The 23,062-nt window shown below is 41.4% G+C and overlaps 1 protein-coding gene across 1 annotated transcript in view; it reads left to right on the top strand.

Annotated features, from left to right (window-relative positions):
* The window catches only part of LOC124594852 (presenilins-associated rhomboid-like protein, mitochondrial), a 114,782-nt gene that overhangs the window by 51,052 nt on the left and 40,668 nt on the right, over positions 1-23,062 (top strand). The window contains exons 5-6 of the mRNA XM_047133310.1: positions 1,536-1,631; positions 19,157-19,281. Coding sequence (XP_046989266.1) covers positions 1,536-1,631; positions 19,157-19,281 — 221 coding nt within the window. The remainder of the gene's footprint in view (positions 1-1,535; positions 1,632-19,156; positions 19,282-23,062) is intronic.

The following is a 23,062-nucleotide window of genomic DNA, read 5'->3' as shown; positions in this document are numbered from 1 at the left end:
AGTGAATTTAATGTATCCCCTACATTGTTGCTGATATTTTAAACATGTAAATTATATTCATAAAGTTTAATGCATTATTATTAATTATCTAACAAAAAATTGTTCTTGAAATGGAAATATTTTAATTATATATGTTGTGTGTTTTGTCTAATTATAATTAACCCTCTCCCTTCCCCTCCGAATATTTTAGTGGGGAGAAATTCTTGGGATAAAATAAAATGGCGGGCGGGGGGGGGGGGGAGGGTGTCGAGAGGCCCCCCCCCCCCCCCTCCCCCTGAGGATTTTGCACACTGCCTCCAACCATTTGTCCATCCAAATTCCACATTAATGCCACTGGCAAGAGCAAAGTTGACTGCACATGTCAGGACATACTGCTGAACAATCATTTTTAACTTTAGTGGCTGTTCAAAGTCCATGGGCATTCATCTACATCTACTTATGTACTCTGCAAACCATAGTGTGGTATATGGCAGAGGGTAACATGTACTGTTATCAGTCTTTTCTTTTGTCTTCCACTTGCAAATGAAGCAGGAGAAAAATGACTTATCTATATGCCTCTAAACGAGCCCTACCTTCTCTTGTCTTGTGTTAGCAGTCCTTAGGTGAAATGTACGTTGGTGGCAGTAAAACCGTTCTGCACTGAGCTGCATATGCTTGTTGTCTAAATTTTCTCAATAGTGTTTCATAAAAAGAACACTGCCTTCTGTCCAAGTTTGAGTTTACAAAGCATCTCCCTGATGCTCTTGTGTTGACTGAACCTACTGGTGACAAGTCTAGCAGCCCACCTTCAAATTGCTCTGACTTCCTTCTTTAATTGAACCTGGTGAGGATCCCAAACACTTGAACAGTGCTCAAGAACTGGTTGCACTAGTGTGCTGTAAGCAGCCTTTATTATAGATGAACTACACTTTCTCAAATTCTCTCAATAAACTTAAGTCAACAGTTAACCTTCTCAGCTACTGTCCTTATGTGCTCCATCCATTTCGCATTGCTTTGCAACATTACACCCAGTTTTTTAATTGGCATGACTCTGTCAAGTAGCACTCCACTAATACCATATTGGAATGTCACAGGATTTGTTTTCATGCTCATAATCACCATTAACATACATTTTTTCTATATTTAGAGCAAGCTGCCATTCATCACACGAAACAGAAATTCTCTCTAAGTCATCCTTATCCTTTACTCCTTCTATTATAATTTTGTGAAAGGAGAACTGTTAATCAGGGCATTCATGAACATGTATTGAGCTCAGAAGGAAGGGGTGAGGGAGAGGGGGGGGGGGGGGGGGCAAACGCGATAGAGAGAGGGAGAGAGAGAGAGAGAGAGAGAGTCTTGAAAGAAGTTTGGTGTGTATCAGTGACAGTCAGAAGGCAAGAACACATCCTGTTCAGTGTATAATTTCAGTAACGACATATTCTATTTTCATATCATTGTGTGCACACTGTAAATGGATTTGCAGAGTACAGACATAGACACATTATCTTTTGTCATGTTTCACCGTGTCAGTTTTTAACTGATTATATCAATTTCAGGTGCACTATGCTGGCCAATGTTTTTATCAACCTTCAGCCACTATTCTGCATTTCATCTTCTTGCAAATATGTATGTTCTACACAGCTTCTCTACAGGTGAGTAAACTTCAAACTAATTCTGTGAGCACGTTACACGTAATTGGCAATATTACAAAGTAAATTTATTTAGTAGTGCAGATTGATTTTATTCTTTTAAAACATCTGTGAGCATCTAAAACATTTTAAAACGTAAAAGAAGAAAAACAATTTTTTTATTTCTTTTGTTTGTCTTCTTTTAACAAGTAAGCCATTTCATCTACTAATTTTTTACTTGTTTTAGGTTTTTTAATGGAAAGAGGACATCTTAGGGGAGGCGCACAAATTACTTCATTTGTACCCTACCAGCATTGTAGCTGAATTAGCGATAGGTTTAACAAGTGATCATATTTCAAAAAACAGCAGGTCATGTAGCAAAAAATTACAGGTCAGGCACTCTTGCAGATTAAGTAAGATGATACAGTGGTAGCCAACACCAAATGCGTGGATATAAATGGAATCAAGTTATTTATAATATTACAAAGTGACAGAATGACATGCCGTTACTTACCTTCGGCAGGTGAAATTCCTGTAGTGCGTGTGCGCTCAGTTAAAGAAAGAGAAAATGCTCGTAGCTATTTGAACTATTGGTTCCTTCCTCAGGCATGAAAGAAGAATAGATCGGGACATGTTAGAAAGGTGGGGCAGGTTTTCATATCATTTATATTTCCCCTCCTCCTCACTACACTTGGGTGCTTCTCGTCCTGGGGTCTGTCATTCACAGAAAGTCAAAGCATTGCGTTCAACCAAATTCAGTCATTGAATAACTGTTGTCCTTTGTAAAAGCCCTCATAAACGATGAAACATTTTGCCAATCTTGACTGTGCTTGCCAAATATTTGGCCGGATAAGGTGCAGTTTGATGTGTTTGTCAAGCATGATAGTGTTTGACATGTTTGTGAGAACTTTTGATTGACATAAAGGTTGTCAAGATGGCAGACGTTGTTTTTGTTGATGTATCACTGTGTTTGTTTAGTGAAAATTTGTTTTATTACAGTTTATCTCTGTATTGCGAGTTTCCACTACTATGAAAACTAAGACCAAGGATAACACTGACAATTACCAAAATGATAGAGTACCACATCTGTCCTAGTCATATATTACGCATGCAGAGGTTGTGAACAAAATCAGTATTTTATGCATACAATGACATACAAGGAGAGTGGAATGAAACAAAAGAAATCGAAGCTCTCCAGTTCTTCCATGGATGATGTGGGCTATATGTTCCGTGCAACAGTCAGTCTTTCCTTGTCATCCTGTATGATAAGTCTCCCCTGCCTGTGGTTCTATGTCTTCTTCTTCTTCTTCTTCTTCTTCTTTTTCTTCTTTATCGTCACCTTGTCCTACGTCACATAGGGTCGGCGTTGCTCTTCTGGATCCTTCTCCTCCTTAGTACTCTATCCATTGCCTCTTCCTTCTTCCATCTTTTCTCCCTTAGGTCCCTGGATATTTTAACCTTCCACCTCATCTTCAGTCTTCCTCTCCTCTTCACTCCTTCAATCTTTATATTTTCAACTCTGCTTCCGATATACTCTTCCCCTTTTCTCTGTAAGTGTCCGTACCACCTTAGTCTACTCTCTTGTGTCTTTCTTCCCCAGGGGTCCCACTTTCACAGCTCCGCTAACAAATTCATTTCTAATCCTGTCCTTTCTTGTTACCCCACACATCCACCTCAACATCCTCATTTCTGCCACTTCCATCTTTCTTTCCTGGGCTGCTGTGATTGGCCATGTCTCTGCCCCGTATATCATAGCAGGCCTTACCACCGACTTGTACTTACCCTTTCAACCCAGTGCTCACCTTCTTGTCACAACACTCCACTCATTTTCCTCCAGTTGTTCCAACCGCAATTTATTCGTTGTTGTATCTCGCTTTCCAGTCCTCCGTTCCTCTGTATGTATGCATGAAAAGTGTCTGCATCAAAAGTAAGGTTAAATTGACAATCTTTCTTAGTACGCGTACTAGCTTGTTTGACACATCCATGACTTGACAGATAAGTTTGATCTTTCAGGAGGGCCTTAACAAGCTTTAAAAAGTTTCTTTGTCCATTCTAAGAAAGTCAGTGTAATCATCGGGTTCTAAGAGTAGTATTTTCTTTAGGATATTTTCATGAATAAATCTCTCATTTTAAGCTATTCCCTGGACCAAAGTCTTGTTTTCTTCTTCTTCTTCTTTAAATGCAGTGCCGAAGGCAATGCCAGGGCAGCTTTGTCTGCATGTGTGGCTGTTCTCACTGCTATCACAATGCACACGAACATGAATAGCATCTGTTGCAGAGTGAGGTTAAGCACACAAACATTTGTTTGAATGTGTATGGACTTGCTTGACAAACCTGTTAGCTAGATAAGAGTGTTTTTGTCACACACATTTTTTACGGTGGCCTTAAGTCTCAAATTGATTTTCAGAGACTAACACTCACGAAATTGTAATATATGAAACCGGCGTGACTTCTTAGCTGCTTAGAACTATTACATAAGTGTTATACAGACTGTCATAGATCCTGAGTGACATACTGCAGAAGACCCCAGTGCTCACCCATATGTGTGGTTGCACAAAGCCGTGCTTCAGTTGAATATTAATAAAATGGACCACATTTCATAATTACTGTAAGATTGATGTATAGCAAACACATTGGGAGGAGTGCTACACTTCACTGGTCTTCTTTTACCTCATACTTCATCCTGTGTCTAATAGTTCCTTAATAATTATAAAAATAGATATTTTGTGTACAAGTGCTTGGTATTTTAAACTACATATAATTAAATCTTACCATATGAATTAGCATAGTCTACTTAAATTGAGTGTCTTTCAGGTCTTTTCATTGGTGCTTCCAGAAACTGAATGGGTTACATCATATTGAAATGATATCAGATGTTATCAGCAAAAATAAATAATTACTAAATTATTTATTATATTGTTGTTGTTATTATGGTCTTCAGTATGAAGACTGGTTAGCTGCAGCTCTCCACACTACTCTATACTGCGCAAGCCTCCACATCTCCAAATAACTACTGCAGCCTACATCCTTCAGAAGCTGCCTGCTGTATTCATCTCTTGGTCTCTCTCTATGATTTTTACCCACCCCCACTTACCTCCAGTACTAAATTGATGATACCTTGATGTCTCACAATGTGTCCTATCAGCTGATACCTTCTTTTAGTCAAATTGTGCCACAAATTGCTTGTCTCCCCAATTCTGTTGAGTACCTCCTCAGTAGTTACATGATTACCCAGCTTATCTTCAACATTCTTCTATAGCACCCCATTTCAAAAGCTTCTGATCTCTTCTTGCCTAAACCGTTTCATCATCCGTGTTTGACTTCCATACATGGCTACACTCCATACAAATACTTTCAGAAAAGACTTCCTAATGCTTCAGTCTCTATTCAATGGTGACAAATTTCTCTTCTTCAGAAATGTTTTTCTTGTCATTGCCAGTCTACATTTTACATTCTCTCTACTTCAGCCATCATTAGTTATTTTGCTGTCCAAACAGCAGAAGTCATCTACTACTTTAAGTGTCTTGTTTCCTAATCTAATTCCCTCAGCATCACCTGATTTAATGTGACCACATTCAGATATCCTTATCTTCCTGTTGTTGATGTTCATCATATCCTCCTTTTTAAGATACTGTCCATTCAGTTCCAAATCCTTTGCTATCTCTGACACAGTTACAATCTCATTGGCAAACATCAAACTTTTTGTTTCTTCTCCCTAAACTTAAATTCCTGTTCTAAGTTTTTCTGTGATTTCTTTTAATGCTTGCTCGGGGTACAGATTGAATAACATCAGGGGTAGGCTAAAACACTGTCTCACTCCCTTCTCAACACTGTTACCCTTTCCTGCTGCTCGACTCTTATAACAGCCATCTGGTTTCTGTGTAAGTTGCAGATAGCCTTTTCCTCCCTGTATTTTATCCCTGATATCTTCAGAATTTCAGAGGGAGTTTTCCCGTCACCTTTGTCAGTAGCTTTCTGTAAGTCTACAAATGCTGTAAACACAGATTTGCCTTTCCTTGACCTATCTTCTAAGATAATTCATAGGGTCAGTATTACCTTGCGTGTTGATACATTTCTTCTGAAACAAACATATTTTCCCAGAGGTTGCCTTTACCATTTTTTACATTCAACTGCAAAGGATGGAAGAGTTTTGTCATGGCTGGCTCTTCCAATGCTATCAGTAGTTCTTATGGAATGTCATCTGCTGCCAGGGCCTTATTTCTACATCTACATCTACATCTACATCTACATCTACATTGATACTCCGCAAGCCACCCAACGGTGTGTGGCGGAGGGCACTTTACGTGCCACTGTCATTAGCTCCCTTTCCTGTTCCAGACGCGTATGGTTCGCGGGAAGAACGACTGTCTGAAAGCCTCCGTGCGCGCTCTAATCTCTCTAATTTTACATTCGTGATCTCCTCGGGAAGTATAAGTAGGGGGAAGCAATATATTCGATACCTCATCCAGAAACGCACCCTCTCGAAACCTGGTGAGCAAGCTACACCGCGATGCAGAGCGCCTCTCTTGCAGAGTCTGCCACTTGAGTTTATTAAACATCTCCGTAACGCTATCACGGTTACCAAATAACCCAGTGACGAAACGCGCCGCTCTTCTTTGGATCTTCTCTATCTCCTCCGTCAACCCGACCTGGTACGGATCCCACACTGATGAGCAATACTCAAGTATAGGTCGAACGAGTGTTTTGTAAGCCACCTCCTTTGTTGATGGACTACATTTTCTAAGCACTCCCCAATGAATCTCAACCTGGTACACGCCTTACCAACAATTAGTTTTACATGATCATTCCACTTCAAATCGTTCCGCACGCATACTCCCAGATATTTTACAGAAGTAACTGCTACCAGTGTTTGTTCCGCTATCATATAATCATACAATAAAGGATCCTTCTTTCTATGTATTCGCAATACATTACATTTGTCTATGTTAAGGGTCAGTTGCCACTCCCTGCACCAAGTGCCTATCCGCTGCAGATCTTCCTGTATTTCGCTACAATTTTCTAATGCAGCAACTTCTCTGTATACTACAGCATCATCCGCGAAAAGCCGCATGGAACTTCCGACACTATCTACTAAGTCATTTATATATATTGTGAAAAGCAATGGTCCCATAACACTCCCCTGTGGCACGCCAGAGGTTACTTTAACGTCTGTAGACGTCTCTCCATTGATAACAACATGCTGTGTTCTGTTTGCCAAAAACTCCTCAATCCAGCCACACAGCTGGTCTGATATTCCGTAGGCTCTTACTTTGCTTATCAGGCGACAGTGCGGAACTGTATCGAACGCCTTCCGGAAGTCAAGAAAAATAGCATCTACCTGGGAGCCTGTATCTAATATTTTCTGGGTCTCATGAACAAATAAGGCGAGTTGGGTCTCACACGATCGCTGTTTCCGGAATCCATGTTGATTCCTACATAGTAGATTCTGGGTTTCCAGAAATGACATGATACGCGAGCAAAAAACATGTTCTAAAATTCTACAAGAGATCGACGTAAGAGATATAGGTCTATAGTTTTGCGCATCTGCTCGACGACCCTTCTTGAAGACTGGGACTATCTGTGCTCTTTTCCAATCATTTGGAACCCTCCGTTCCTCTAGAGACTTGCGGTACACGGCTGTTAGAAGGGGGGCAAGTTCTTTCGCGTACTCTGTGTAGAATCGAATTGGTATCCCGTCAGGTCCAGTGGACTTTCCTCTATTGAGTGATTCCAGTTGCTTTTCTATTCCTTGGACACTTATTTCGATGTCAGCCATTTTTTCGTTTGTGCGAGGATTTAGAGAAGGAACTGCAGTGCGGTCTTCCTCTGTGAAACAGCTTTGGAAAAAGGTGTTTAGTATTTCAGCTTTACGCGTGTCATCCTCTGTTTCAATGCCATCATCATCCCGTAGTGTCTGGATATGCTGTTTCGAGCCACTTACCGATTTAACGTAAGACCAGAACTTCCTAGGATTTTCTGTCAAGTCGGTACATAGAATTTTACTTTCGAATTCAATGAACGCTTCACGCATAGCCCTCCTTACGCTAACTTTGACATCGTTTAGCTTCTGTTTGTCTGAGAGGTTTTGGCTGCGTTTAAACTTGGAGTGGAGCTCTCTTTGCTTTCAGCTGAAGTCTTTCAGTGCTCTGTCAAATTCTTCTCAAAGTATCATATATCCCATCTCGTCTTCATCTACATTCTTTTCAATTTCTGTAATATTGCCTCAAGTTCATCTCCCTTGTATATACCCTCTATATACTCCTTACACATTTCAGCTTTCCCTTCTTTGCTTGTTTTCCATCTCAGCTCTTGATATATTTATACAGCTGCTTCTCTGTTCTCCAAAGTCCTCTTTAATTTTCCTGTAGACAGTGTCTATCTTTCCCCTAGTGATATGTGCTTCTAAATCCTTACATTTGCTGTCTAGCCATTCTGCTAAGCCATTTTGCACTGCCTGCCAATCTCATTTTTTAGATATATCCTGTGTTATCCAAGGGTTTCTATTAGGTGTTGTCCTGTCTGATCCTCTTCTGCCTTAACTATTTCTTCTCTTTAAGCTACACATTCACTTTCTGCTGTAATCCTTTCCCTTATTCTAACCCATTGTCATCCAGTGCTCCCTCTGAAACTCAAAACAACGTCTGATTCTTTCAGCTTATCCAGATCCTGTATCATTAATTTCCTACCTTTTTACAATTCCTTTTGTTTTAATCTACAGTTCATAACCAATAATTGTGGTCAGAGTCCACACGTTCCCCTGCAAATGTCTTACAGTCTGATATGAGGTTCTGAAGTCTCTGTCATACCATTATATAATCAATCTGAAACCTTCCAGTGTCTCCATGTCTCTTCCATGTATATAAAACCTCCTTTCATGGTCCTTAAACCAAGTGTTAGCAATGATTAAATCATTCTATGCGCAAAATTCTGCCAGGCAGCTTCCTCTTTCATTCCTTTCCCCCAGTCCATATTCAGCTATTATTTTTTCTGCTCTTCCTTTTGTCCCCCATCACAATTAAATTTTTATCTCCCTTAACTATCTGAATAATTTCTTTTATCTCATCATACACTTCTTCAATCTCTTCATCGTATGGAAAGCTAGTTGGCATATAAACTTGTACCACTGTGGTAGATGCGGGCTTCGTGTCTATCTTGGCTACGATAATGCATAGACTATGTGGTTCATAGTAGCTTACCCGCATTCCTATTTTATTGTTCATTATTAAACCTACTCCTGCATCACTGTTATTTGATTTTGTATTTATAACCCTTTTTTTCACCTGAGTAGAAGTTGTGTTCCTCCTACCACCGAACGTCACTAATTCCCACTGTATCTAACTATAACCAATACATTTCCCTTTTTAAATTTTCTAACCTACCTGCACAATTAACGGATCTAACATTCCATGATCTAATGTGTAGAACACCAGTTTTGTTTCTCCTAATGAAGACATCCACCTGAGTAGTCCCCACCCAGAGATCCAAAAGGGGGACAATTTTATGCAAGAGGACATCACCATCATTTAACCATACAGTAGAGCTGCATACCCTCAGGAAAAATTATGGCTATAGTTACCCTTTTGTGTTCAGCCATTTGTAGTACCAGCACGTCAAGGCCATTTTGTTTGATGTTACAAGGGCAGATCAGTCAATAATCCAGACTGTTGTCCCTGTAAATACTGAAAAGGCTGCTGCCCTTCTTCAAGAACTGTATGTTTGTCTGACCTCTCCACAGAAACCATTCTGTTCTCGTTGCACCTACAGTACAGCTATCTGTATCGCTGAGGCATAGAAGCCACCCCATCGACGGCACGGCAAAGTCCATGGTTCACGGGAATTATGCACATCTTAAATCTAAAAAAAATTGACCTATCAGGCAAAACGAATTGAGTAGAACTGCACAGTTCTGCATTGATGCTGCTGTGTATGGAGAATTTCTGAGTTCTACATCTACATCTACATCTACATGATTACTCTGCAATTCACATTTAAGTGTTTGGCAAAGGGTTCATCGAACCACAATTATACTATCTCTCTACCATTCAACTCCCGAACAGCGCATGGGAAAAACGAACACCTAAACCTTTCTGTTCGAGCTCTGATTTCTCTTATTTTATTTTGATGATCATTCCTACCTATGTAGGTTGGGTTCAACAAAATATTTTCGCATTCAGAAGAGAAAGTTGGTGACTGAAATTTCGTAAATAGATCTCGCCGCGACGAAAAACGTCTTTGCTTTAATGACTTCCATCCCAACTCGCGTATCATATCTGCCACTCTCTCTCCCCTATTACATGATAATACTAAACGAGCTGCCCTTTTTTGCACCCTTTTGATGTCGTTCGTCAATCCCACCTGGTAAGGATCCCACACCGCGCAGCAATATTCTAACAGAGGACAAACGAGTGTAGTGTAAGCTGTCTCTTTAATGGACTTGTTGCATCTTCTATGTGTCCTGCCAATGAAACGCAATCTTTGGCTCGCCTTCCCTACAATATTATCTATGTGGTCTTTCCAACTGAAGTTGTTCATAATTTTAACACCCAGGTACTTAGTTGAATTGACAGCCTTGAGAATTGTACTATTTATCGAGTAATCGAATTCCAACAGATTTCTTTTGGAACTCATGTGGATCACCTCACACTTTTCATTATTTAGCGTCAACTGCCACCTGCCACACCATACAGCAATCTTTTCTAAATCTCTTTGCAACTGATACTGGTCTTCAGATGACCTTACTAGATGGTAAATTACAGCATCATCTGCGAACAACCTAAGAGAACTGCTCAGATTGTCACCCAGGTCATTTATATAGATCTGGAACAGCAGAGGTCGCAGGACGCTTCCCTGGGGAACACCTGATATCACTTCAGTTTTACTCGATGATTTGCCGTCTATTACTACGAACTGCGACCTTCCTGACAGGAAATCATGAATCCAGTCGCACAACTGAGACGATACCCCATAGGCCCACAGCTTGATTAGAAGTCGCTTGTGAGGAACGGTGTCAAAAGCTTTCCGGAAATCTAGAAATATGGAATCAACTTGAGATCCCCTGTCGATAGCGGCCATTACTTCGTGCGAATAAAGAGCTAGCTGCAGTGCACAAGAACGATGTTTTCTGAAACCATGCTGATTACATATCAATAGATCGTTCCCTTTGAGGTGATTCATAATGTTTGAATACAGTATATGCTCCAAAACCCTACTGCAAACTGACGTCAATGATGTAGGTCTGTAGTTCGATGGATTACTCCTACTACCCTTCTTAAACACTGGTGCGACCTGCGCAATTTTCCAATCTGTAGGTACAGATCTATCGGTGAGCGAGTGGTTGTATATGATTGCTAAGTAGGGAGCTATTGTATCAGCGTAATCTGAAAGGAATCTAATCGGTATACAATCTGGTCCTAAAGACTTGCCCGTATCAAGCGATTTGAGTTGCTTCGCAACCCCTAAGGTATCTACTTCTAAGAAACTCATGCTAGCAGCTGTTTGTGTTTCAAATTATGGAATATTCCATTCATCTTCCCTGGTGAAGGAATTTCGGAAAACTGCGTTCAATAACTCCGCTGTAGCGGCACAGTCGTCGGTAACAGTACCATCGGCATTGCACAGCGAAGGTATTGAGTGCGTCTTGCCACTTGTGTAATTTACATACGACCAGAATTTCGTCGGATTTTCTACCAAATTTTGAGACAATGTTTTGTTGTGGAACCTATTAAAGGTATCTCGCATTGAAGTCCGTGCCAAATTTCACGCGTCTGTAAATTTTAGCCAATCTTCGGGATTTTGCGTTCTTCTGAACTTCGCATGCTTTTTCCGTTGCCTCTGCAACAGCATTCGGACCTGTTTTGTGTACCATGGGGGATCAGTTCCATTTCTTACCAATTTATGAGGTATGAATCTCTCAATTGCTGTTGCTACTATATCTTTGAATTTGAGCCACATCTCGTCTACATTTGCATAGTCAGTTCGGAAGGAATGGAGATTGTCTCTTAGGAAGGCTTCTAGTGACACTTTATCCGCTTTTTTAAATAAAATTATTTTGCATTTGTCTCTGGTGGATTTGGAAGAAACAGTATTGAACCTAGCTACAACGACCTTGTGATCACTAATCCCTGTATCAGTCATGATGCTCTCTATTAGCTCTGGATTGTTTGTGGCTAAGAGGTCAAGTGTGTTTTCACAACCATTTACAATTCGCGTGGGTTGGTGGACTAACTGCTTGAAATAATTTTCAGAGAAAGCATTTAGGACAATCTCGGAAGATGTTTTCTGCCTACCACTGGTTTTGAACAAGTATTTTTGCCAACATATCGAGGGAAGGTGAAGTCCCCACCAACTATAACCATATGAGTGGGGTATTTATTTGTTACGAGACTGAAATTTTCTTTGAACTGTTCAGCAACTATATCATCGGAGTCTGGGGGTCGGTAGAAGGAGCCAATTATTAACTTAGTTCGGCTGTTAAGTATAACCTCCACCCATACCAGTTCACATGGAGTATCTACTTCGACTTCACTACAAGATAAACCACTACTGACAGACACAAACACGCCACCAGCAATTCTGCCAAATCTATCTTTCCTGAACACCGTCTGAGACTTCGTAAAAATTTCTGCAGAACTTATTTCAGGCTTTAGCCAGCTTTCTTTACCTATAATGATTTCAGCTTCTGTGCTTTCTATTAGCGCTAGAAGCTCAGGGACTTTCCCAGCACAACTACAATAATTTACAACTACAATTCCGACTGTTCTTTGATCCAAGCACGTCCTGTATTTGCCATGCACCCTTTGAGATTGCAGCCCACCCCGTACTTTCCCGAGGCCTTCTAACCTAAAACACCGCCCAGTCCACGCCACACAGCCTCCGCTACCAGTGTAGCCACCAGCTGAGTGTAGTGAACTCCTGACCTATTCAGCGGAACCCGAAACCCTACCACCCGGCTCTGCACCAAAGGTTCTCAGTCGGTTCTGTCAATGATGCTGCAGATGGTGAGCTCTGCCTTCATCTTGTAAGCAAGACCGGCAGCCTTCAACAAATCAGATAGCCACTGGAATCCAGAGAGAATTTCCTCAATTCTTCTTCCGTGTTTTCTTGCTTTTAGGAAGCTTTAATTGTAGAGTGCTATTAACAGTGTTCCACAGATTTCGTGTTTGTTTTGAATACAGTCAGAGAGAGTCCCTTTAGTCAGCCATAGTGCCAGTAGTGTCAGTGTCGTCCTAACCGCCGTCTGCTTCACGTCTGCTGTGCAGCGAGCTACCTTAATTTACGTATTAACTGTATTTTTCTTACTTGTCACTTCTTCTTCCATGTGTTTTTGCTTTTAGGAAGCTTTAATTGTCGAGTGCTATTAATAGTGTTCCATAGATTTCGTGTTTGTTTTGAATACAGTCAGAGAGAGTCCCTTTCATTGTTTTCTACAAGAAGTGGCTAGCAATCGCAGTTTAGTCAATAATCAGCCACCTTTAGTGAATTAGCAGTCTAGTTAAAAGTTGATTAACTCTCTTCAGTAAATTGATTCCTTAGGATGGATAGGATGTGTGACTGCTGTGTACGGATGCAGGAGGAGCTGGCCACTGTTCGCGAACAGCTGAACGTGTTGATGGCCGCGGTCAGCCGTCTTCAGGCTGCTGCCTCAGAGTGTAGCGGCAGTGGGGGGTCTGGTGCGTCACAAGGTACACCCCAGGTGTTACATGCTTCACCCACTGTCCCTGCTGTCGAGACATCTTCGTGGGTACCAGGCGCGGTTGGGCCACCCTCTCCCCAAGGGAAGTGGCGGGTTCAGCGGCGTTCGTGGCGCACGAGGCGGAGGGTAAATGTGGAGGCTGGCCATGTGGCATCGCCCACTCTGCCTGTGAGTGGACATGTGGCTGCTCCTTCAGCAAGGTCCGAGCAGGCACACGGGGGGAGGGGTTTATTAGTTACTGGGAGCTCCAACATTAGGCGGATGATGGAGCCCCTTAGGGAAATAGTGGAAAGGTCGGGGAAGAAGGCCAGTGTTCACTCTGTCTGCTTGCCGGGGGGTCTCATCCGAGATGTGGAGGAGGCCCTACCGGCGGCGATAGAGAGCACTGGATGCCCCTGACTGCAAATTGTTGCTCATGTCGGCACCAATGACTCCTGCCATCTGGGTTCAGAGGTCATCCTCAGTTCGTACAGGCGGTTGGCGGAATTGGTGAAGGTGGAAAGCCTCACTCGCGGGGTGGAATCAGAGCTAACTATTTGTAGTATCGTTCCCAGAACCGATCGTGGTCCTCTGATTTGGAGCCGAGTGGAAGGCTTAAACCAGAGGCTCAGACGATTCTGCGGAGATCTGGGGTGCAAATTTCTCAACCTCCACTATCGGGTGGAGAAATGTAGGGTCCCCCTGAATAGGTCAGGCGTGCACTACACGCCGGAAGCGGCTACAAGGGTGGCGGAGTACGTTTGGAGTGCACATGGGCGTTTTTTAGGTTAGAGAATTCCCTCCCTAGGCCCGACAAGACGCCTCCTGAGACCCGGCAAGGTAGAAGTAGGCAAAATGCAACAGGGAATAATAATATTAATGTGCTAATAGTAAATTGCAGGAGCGTCTATAGAAAGGTTCCAGAACTGCTCTCATTAATAAACGGTCACAATGCCCATATAGTGATAGGGACAGAAAGTTGGCTAAAACCAGACGTAAACAGTAATGAAATCCTAAACTCAGATTGGAATGTATACTGCAGAGACAGGCTGGACAGTGAAGGGGGAGGCGTGTTTATAGCGATAAGAAATGCAATAGTATCGAAGGAAATTGACAGAGATCCGAAATGTGAAATGATTTGGGTGAAGGTCACGGTTAAAGCAGGTTCAGACATGGTAATTGGATGTCTCTATAGGCCCCCTGGCTCAGCAGCTGTTGTGGCTGAGCACCTGAAGGATAATTTGGAAAATATTTCGAGTAGATTTCCCTACCATGTTATAGTTCCGGGTGGAGATTTTAATTTGCCGGATATAGACTGGGAGACTCAAACGTTCATAACAGGTGGCAGGGACAAAGAATCCAGTGAAATTTTTTTAAGTGCTTTATCTGAAAACTAACTTGAGCAGTTAAACAGAGAACCGACTCGTGGCGATAACATATTAGACCTTCTGGTGACAAACAGACCTGAACTGTTTGAAACAGTTAACGCAGAACAGGGAATCAGCGATCATAAAGCGGTTACGGCATAGATGATTTCAGCAGTAAATAGAAATATTAAAAAAGGTAGGAAGATTTTTCTGTTTAGCAAAAGTGACAAAAAGCAGATTACAGAGTACCTGGCGGCTCAACACAAAAGTTTTGTCTCAAGTAGAGATAGTGTTGAGGATCAGTGGACAAAGTTCAAAACCCTTGTACAATATGCGTTAGATGAGTATGTGCCAAGCAAGATTATAAGAGATGGAAAAGAGCCACCGTGGTACAACAACCGAGTTAGAAAACTGCTGCGGAAGCAAAGGGAACTTCACAGCAAACATAAACATAGCCAAAGCCTTGCAGACAAACAAAAATTACGCGAAGCGAAATGTAGTGTGAGGAGGGCTATGCGAGAGGCGTTCAATGAATTCGAAAGTAAAGTTCTATGTACTGACTTGGCAGAAAATCCTAAGAAATTTTGGTTTTATGTCAAAGCGGTAGGTGGATCAAAACAAAATGTCCAGACACTCTGTGACCAAAATGGTACTGAAACAGAGGATGACAGACTAAAGGCCAAAATACTAAATGTCTTTTTCCAAAGCTGTTTCACAGAGGAAGACTGCACTGTAGTTCCTTCTCTAGATTGTCGCACAGATGACAAAATGGTAGATATTGAAATAGACGACAGAGGGATAGAGAAACAATTAAAATCACTCAAAAGAGGAAAGGCCGCTGGACCTGATGGGATACCAGTTCGATTTTGCACCGAGTACGCGAAGGAACTTGCCCCCCTTCTTGCAGCGGTGTACCGTAGGTCTCTAGAAGAGCGTAGCGTTCCAAAGTATTGGAAAAGGGCACAGGTCATCCCCGTTTTCAAGAAGGGACGTCGAACAGATGTGCAACACTATAGACCTATATCTCTAACGTCGATCAGTTGTAGGATTTTGGAACATGTATTATGTTCGAGTATAATGACTTTTCTGGAGACTAGAAATCTACTCTGTAGGAATCAGCATGGGTTTCGAAAAAGACGGTCATGTGAAACCCAGCTCGCGCTATTCGTCCACGAGACTCAGAGGGCCATAGACACGGGTTCACAGGTAGATGCCGTGTTTCTTGACTTCCGCAAGGCGTTCGATACAGTTCCCCACAGTCATTCAATGAACAAAGTAAGAGCATATGGACTATCAGTCCAATTGTGTGATTGGATTGAGGAGTTCCTAGATAACAGAAAGCAGCATGTCATTCTCAATGGAGAGAAGTCTTCCGAAGTAAGAGTGATTTCAGGTGTGCCACAGGGGAGTGTCATAGGACCGTTGCTATTCACAATATACATAAATGACCTGGTGAATGACATCGGAAGTTCACTGAGGCTTTTTGCAGATGATGCTGTGGTGTATCAAGAGGTTGTAACAATGAACAATTGTACTGAAATGCAGGAGGATCTGCAGCGAATTGACGCATGGTGCAGGGAATGGCAATTGAATCTCAATGTAGACAAGTGTAATGTGCTGTGAATACATAAAAAGATAGATCCCTTATCATTTAGCTACAAAATAGCAGGTCAGCAACTGGAAGCAGTTAATTCCATAAATTATCTGGGAGTACGCATTAGGAGTGATTTAAAATGGAATGATCATATAAAGTTGATCGTCGGTAAAGCAGATGCCAGACTGAGATTCATTAGACGAATCCTAAGGAAATGCAATCCAAAAACAAAGGAAGTAGGTTACAGTACACTTGTTCGCCCACTGCTTGAATACTGCTCAGCAGTGTGGGATCTGTACCAGATTGGGTTGATAGAAGAGATAGAGAAGATCCAACGGAGAGCAGCGCGCTTCGTTACAGGATCATTTAGTAATCGCGAAAGCGTTGCAGAGATGATAGATAAACTCCAGTGGAAGACTCTGCAGGAGAGACGCTCAGTAGCTCGGTACGGGCTTTTGTTAAAGTTTCGAGAACACACCTTCACCGAAAAGTCAAGCAGTATATTGCTCCCTCCTACGTATATCTCGCGAAGAGACCATAAGGATAAAATCAGAGAGATTAGAGCCCACATAGAAGCATACCGACAATCCTTCTTTCCACGAACAATACGAGACTGGAATAGAAGGGAGAACCGATAGAGGTACTCAGGGTACCCTCCCCCACACACCGTCAGGTGGCTTGCGGAGTATGGATGTAGATGTAGGGAACGTATGTATGTATGTTCCACATCTTCTGCTAAAGCACTGGACTTATTTCAACCAAACTTGGTACACATATAATCTAGATGTAGATGTAGATTCAAAGTGACACACGTCATTAGTGCCGACATGTGCCACCATCTGCAGCTGGCTGCACCCTTTGCTCTTCATGGCATCCAGGAGGACCCTTTCCACATGAGGAATGACTCCACCTGGAATGCACACGGAGTGCACACTGGATTTCTTCCCCTCCTTAGCCGCCATATCCGTAAGGGGCCCCATTACGTGCCTAACATTGGAGCTCCCAATTACCAATAAGCCCACCCTCTGCAATTGCCCGGACCTTGAAGGCTGAGAATCATCCTCTGAAACAGGGCAGGCAGCTGCATCTGGCTCAGCCAGAGACAGTACCTGAAACCTGTTTGTCAGACGCACCTGGGAGGCTTTCTGATCAGCCTCCGGGGACGTCTTTCGCTGCCTGCCACGCCTTGGAATGACCTCCCAATCAACCACAGGTGATGGCTCACCCCACTGTGGGCAGCAACCGGGGCAACCACAGCGGCAGACCGATCTGGGGTCAGACAGGACGAGGTTGACATCCCCATGATACCCAAGTCCGGCTCCCCACAGTGGTGCTCATTGGCAACAGCCTTAAGCTGTGCAACCGAAGTCAGTGCCGCCTGCAGCTGTGAGTGAATGGTTGCCAACTCAGCCCTCATCCGAGCACAGCAATCACAGTCCCTGTCCATTCTAATTGATGTTGAACAACAGTTACTGAAACACGAGTCCGTGCCTAGATAACGCAAAGGAAACACGCAAAGAATGTATGAACTAACCTGTACAAATGCCTAACGACTGCGCTACAATCCGCCTGAATTTACGATTACAGTAACTAAAACTCGAAATTACACCTCCTATACAAAACTCTCACGCAATTTAAGTAAGAATCTACGAAGTGAACACAGAAAAGAAGCTATATACATACCTTTCTGTGCTGTCGATGTGCACCAACTGGGAGCTCAGGTCACACTGGTCTCTGAGAGCCTACTAGACAGACAAGTGCCACTGACGTACCAAAACAAAACAAATGTCTAATGCTCTGTGCTACAACCTGCCTGAATTTACGATTACAGTAACTAAAACTTGAAATTACACCTCCTATACGAAACTCACGCGCAATGTAAGTAAGAATCTACGAAGTAAACACAGAAAAGAAGCTATATACGTATCTTTCTGCGTTGTCGATGTGCACCAACTGGGAGCTCAGGCTGACGCATTTATGTAATTAGCAGTTATAACTTCCTTAATGTTTGTGCCAATGAAGTGATCTTATTGACATGATCATTTTGATGCATTTGATTTTTCATAGTTTTGTTGGAACATGGAGTGCTTGATTTCTCTTCTGTTGACAAAATTTTATTTCCATAGTTTTACGTAAGATTTACCATTATGGCTTCTCACGTGCAGCAGGAACAGATCATCAGTGCTCCTTTCACACTGTGACGTAGAAAGTTCTGGCCTCATAAATGTTGCTGCTGTCTGGCTCCTCAAGCTATCCATCTCCTTGCAGACTGTGTATCTATCACTGTACTATCAGACATTCTCCACACCGGGGTACCTTTGTTTGGTACCTCTCAGTCTTATGTTACCTTCAATAGACCACATTATGAATTTACAATCCTAGACCACCATCAGCCAAGAATTATAAATTACAGAACCCATCTGTCATGATGAGTTTGGATTCCTATGTGTCACAGAATCACTTCATTGAGAACTGGTGTGGTAGACAGAATACTGTATCTGCTGACTAAAGCAAAGCTCAAGTGGAGTGTGGGATGCTGGACTCATAATTCTGTAACAGTTAAATCTACTCATCTTCTTTTAACATTATTGGTATTGTTACTGCTTTAACCAATCTGAATAATTCTACAAAAAATACTGTGTTGATGTTCTGTACCCCGTACTACAATTTCTGCCAGGTAATAAAGACTTGATATCAAAGGTGGAAGAGACGCGTATCCTATGTCATCTTATGCACTTGTGTTTTATATACTAGTATTTCTATCAAATATACAGTTTTAAATTTATGCCATGTATTACATAATTAACAGTTTGTGTCTATTTATCCAAATCAATTATCAAAGTTCATTGCTCAATAATTTGAGTTCTGAAGATGTTTTTACTTTATTTAAAACAGTCATTATTTTTCCCTCTTTTAGGAGCTGTTGCAGCACTCGGAAAAGAGCAATTCTTAGGTCTCTATTTGAGTGCAGGAGTCATCTCGTCAATGGCAAGCTATATTTATAAAGCAGTTACCAGTCAACCAGGACTTTCATTAGGAGCGGTAAGAAAAATGATGTACACACATTAGGTACTAACCTTCATATAGTCTGCTGTACCATGAAAAGATCAAAAGAAAATCTTTAATTTGTCCACATGGTGGTGTCCTACTTGACATCAATCAGAGATTTCTTGGGTGCTTCCAGTGTTCTGATTTTAAGTTTTTTCTTTTCGCTAATCTCTTTTTACAAGTGCTGCAGCCAATATGCGCCATTATCTGTTTGACATATTCCTGTTTTTGTCTCTTAGAACTTTTCCCGTACACTACTCATTCTTTGCCAGTGCTAGTCTGCTTTTTATGTCCTCCTTGATTCATCCATCATAGTTACTTTGCTTCGAAGGTAGCAGAATTACTTTGTTTCACCTGCCAAGCGGTCACCAGTTTTGTTGCTTAGTCTATCAGTAATCTCTTTGCTACTCTTCATTACTCTTGCGTTTCTTCAGTTTACTTTCAATTTATATTCTGTAATCATTTGAGCATTCATTCCATTCAACAGTTCCTGTAATTTTTCTTCACTTTCACTGAGGATAACAGTGTCATCAGTAAATCATTATCATTGATATCCTTTCATTTTGAATTTTAATCCCACTCTTGAGCCTTTCTTTATTTCCATCACTTCTTCTTCGATGTGTAAATTGAACAGTAAGAATGAAAGACCGCATCCTTATCTTACGCTCTTTGTAATCTGAGCACTTTGTTCTTAGTCTTCCATTCTCATTGTTTCCATTGGTTCTTGTACATACTGTATATTACTCATCTATTCCTCTACCTTACTGCTATTTTTCTTAGGATGCTGAACATCATGCACCATCTTAAATGGTCAAATGCTTTTTCTAAGTTGACAAATCCTGTGAACGTTTCTTGATTTTCCTGAAGTCTTGTTTCCATTATGAAGTACAACGTCAGAACTGCCTCCCTGACGCCTTTATCTTTCTAAAAACCGAACTGATCATCATCAGACAGATCCTCAATTTTCTTATCCACATTTCTGTAAATTGTTCTTGTAAGCAGGTAGGATGCATGAACTGTTAAGCTGATTGTGCAGTAGTTCTTGCACTTATCTGTCCTATATATATTCGAGATTGTGTGGGTGATATTTTTCTGAAAGGGTGTTGGTATGTTTCCAGACTCACTGACACTGCATACAAACTTGAATAGTCATGTATTTGCCATTTCCCCCACTGATTTTAGAAATTCCGGAGGAATGTGATTTATCCCTTCTGCACTAGTTGATCGCAAGTCTTTGAAAGCTCTTGGATGCCCTATATCTTCAATATTGACTCCCATTTTTTCTTCTGTCACATTTGTAGTAGAGATAGGAAGATACTGGAACAGGAGGGGAAAATTGCTGCCCTTCAGGCTGAGTTAGACAAGGCCAGGGGAGATCTTGACAGGTTAAGGAGGGAGAAGGGTAAAGAGAGGTGGGAAGTGGCAACAGGCAACAGGAGGAACAGGCCTAGAACTTTGTCTGACAGCTTTATGGTGAATGTGGAAAATAGATTTGACCTGTTGCTTCAGTTAGAAGCTGGTGAGCCTCAAGCAGTTACAGGTGTAGACAGGGCACAACAAACTTTCAGCAGCAAATTGAAAAGTAAGAATGTAGGGAAATCAGTAAAGAGAAAGAAAGTGTTGTTGTTAGGTAGTTCCCATGGAAGAGGTGTTGGCCAACTCTTGCAGGATGAACTAGGATCAGAATACCAGGTCACCAATTTTTTTAAACCTAGTGCTGGTCTGGAGCAGGTGACAGAGGATTTAGGATCACTTTGCAAAGATTTCACTAAGGAAGACACCGTGGTTATAGTGGGTGGGGCAGGTAACAGTATTGACAGAGATCCTGGGTACAGCATAGAGTGTGACCTGGCGAAGATTGCATCAGCATCGAGGCATACCAGTGTTGAGTTTGTATCTGTTCTTGGGCGCCATGACCGACCTCATTTGAACTCTTCTGTCAAGAGAGTTAATTTGGAGCTGGAACGGCTGCTCATGTCGGGTGCGGGGTCACACATTGGTGTGGTTCATGTTGATTCTGTCAGTAGGTGGGATTATACTAGGCATGGCCTTCACCTCAACAGGAAGGGGAAGGGTAAATTGGCTGGGGAAATAGCAGGAAAGTTAAAGGGGGGAGGCACTGTCATGAGTGGTAAAATACCAGTGGTTATAGGATTCAGAAAAGACCCTTTTTTAGGGTAGGGAGGACAGAAAGAAAACAAATTTTAAGAGAGGTTAGAACTGAGACAAACCTTCAGTTTGAGAAAGAAATCAAAAAACATAATTCCAGCTTATTACATCAACATAAACAGCCATTGGTTAAGAATTTTCAACTGTCAGCAGATATTTTAACTCCATCCAATTTTAAGTCAGTCAATGTGAAATGTCAGCTATCTTTATTGCACCAAAATATTCGAGGACTGAGAAATAAAATTAATGAATTAACTATCTGCATAGATGAATTAGAGTCTTCAAACCCAGCTGACATAATCTGCCTCTCTGAACATCATGTGACCACTGGTATAGAACTTTTAAGTGTTACAGGGTTTAGGTTAGCATCTCACTATTGTAGATCAGAAATGGAGAAAGGAGGAGTTGCCACATTCATCAGGAACTGTCATAAATTTAAGAACATAGACATTCATAAATTTTGCCTAGAACAGCATATGGAAGCATGTGCAACAGAATTAGAATTTCACAAAAAATCTTTCATAATATTAAGTGTATATCGAGCACCTGCAGGTAACTTTAATCTGTTTGTAAACCACCTTGAAGCTGTACTGGCCCATTTAACAACCAAAAACAAAGAAATAGTGGTTGCTGGTGATTTCAATGTAGATTTCCTTAAAGACTCTCCCAATAAGAACCTATTTGAGTTAGTAACACTATCATTCAACTTAATTCCCACAGTAAAGTTCCCCACTAGGATAACCACTTGCTCACAAACAGCCATTGATAATATCTTTATAGAAAAGTCAAATGAACAAAATTATATTACAAAACCAATAGTCAATGGCCTCTCAGACCATGACATGCAGTTCCTTCTGTTAAATGTTAATACTGAACAAGATATAAAATCTGTTAAATCTGAGCTCAAGAGGGTAATCAGTAAGCCAAAAATTGATTATTTTAGGACACTCCTCAGAGACATTCACTGGACTGATGTTTACAGTGCTCATGGCATGAATGAAAAATATAACATTTTTGCTAATAAAGTGCTTACCTTATTTGAACACTGCTTTCCCCCAAAACTTACCAAGGTTAGAGCAAAGTCTACAAAGAAGCCATGGATTACTCGAGGAATAGGGGTATCTTGTAAAACAAAAAGAAAACTGTATCTGTCAATCCGAAACATTTCCAATGTTGATGCTATAGCACATTATAAGAAATACTGCAAAATATTAAAGACTGTAATACGGATGTCAAAGCAAATATATTACAAGGAAAAGATAGTCATATCAGATAACAAAATAAAGACAATATGGGATATAGTGAAGGAGGAGACCGGTAGAACCAGACATGAAGAGGAACAAATAGCATTAAGAGTAAATGATGCATTGGTGACAGATGTGTATAGTGTTGCAGAACTTTTTAACAAACATTTTATAACTGTTACTGAAAAGATGGGGTTGTCAGGTTCGGTAGATGCTGCTATGGATTACCTTAGACCAGACATTTCAAGTAACTTCCATAATATGAATTTGACCCTCACTACCCCAACAGAAATAATGTCCATCATAAAATCTTTAAAATCAAAAACATCTAGTGGGTATGATGAAATATCAACAAAGTTAAT

Source organism: Schistocerca americana, chromosome 2, assembly GCF_021461395.2.
Source record: "Schistocerca americana isolate TAMUIC-IGC-003095 chromosome 2, iqSchAmer2.1, whole genome shotgun sequence".
Taxonomy (NCBI): Eukaryota; Metazoa; Arthropoda; class Insecta; order Orthoptera; family Acrididae; genus Schistocerca; species Schistocerca americana.
This window is presented reverse-complemented; position numbering and strand designations above follow the sequence as displayed.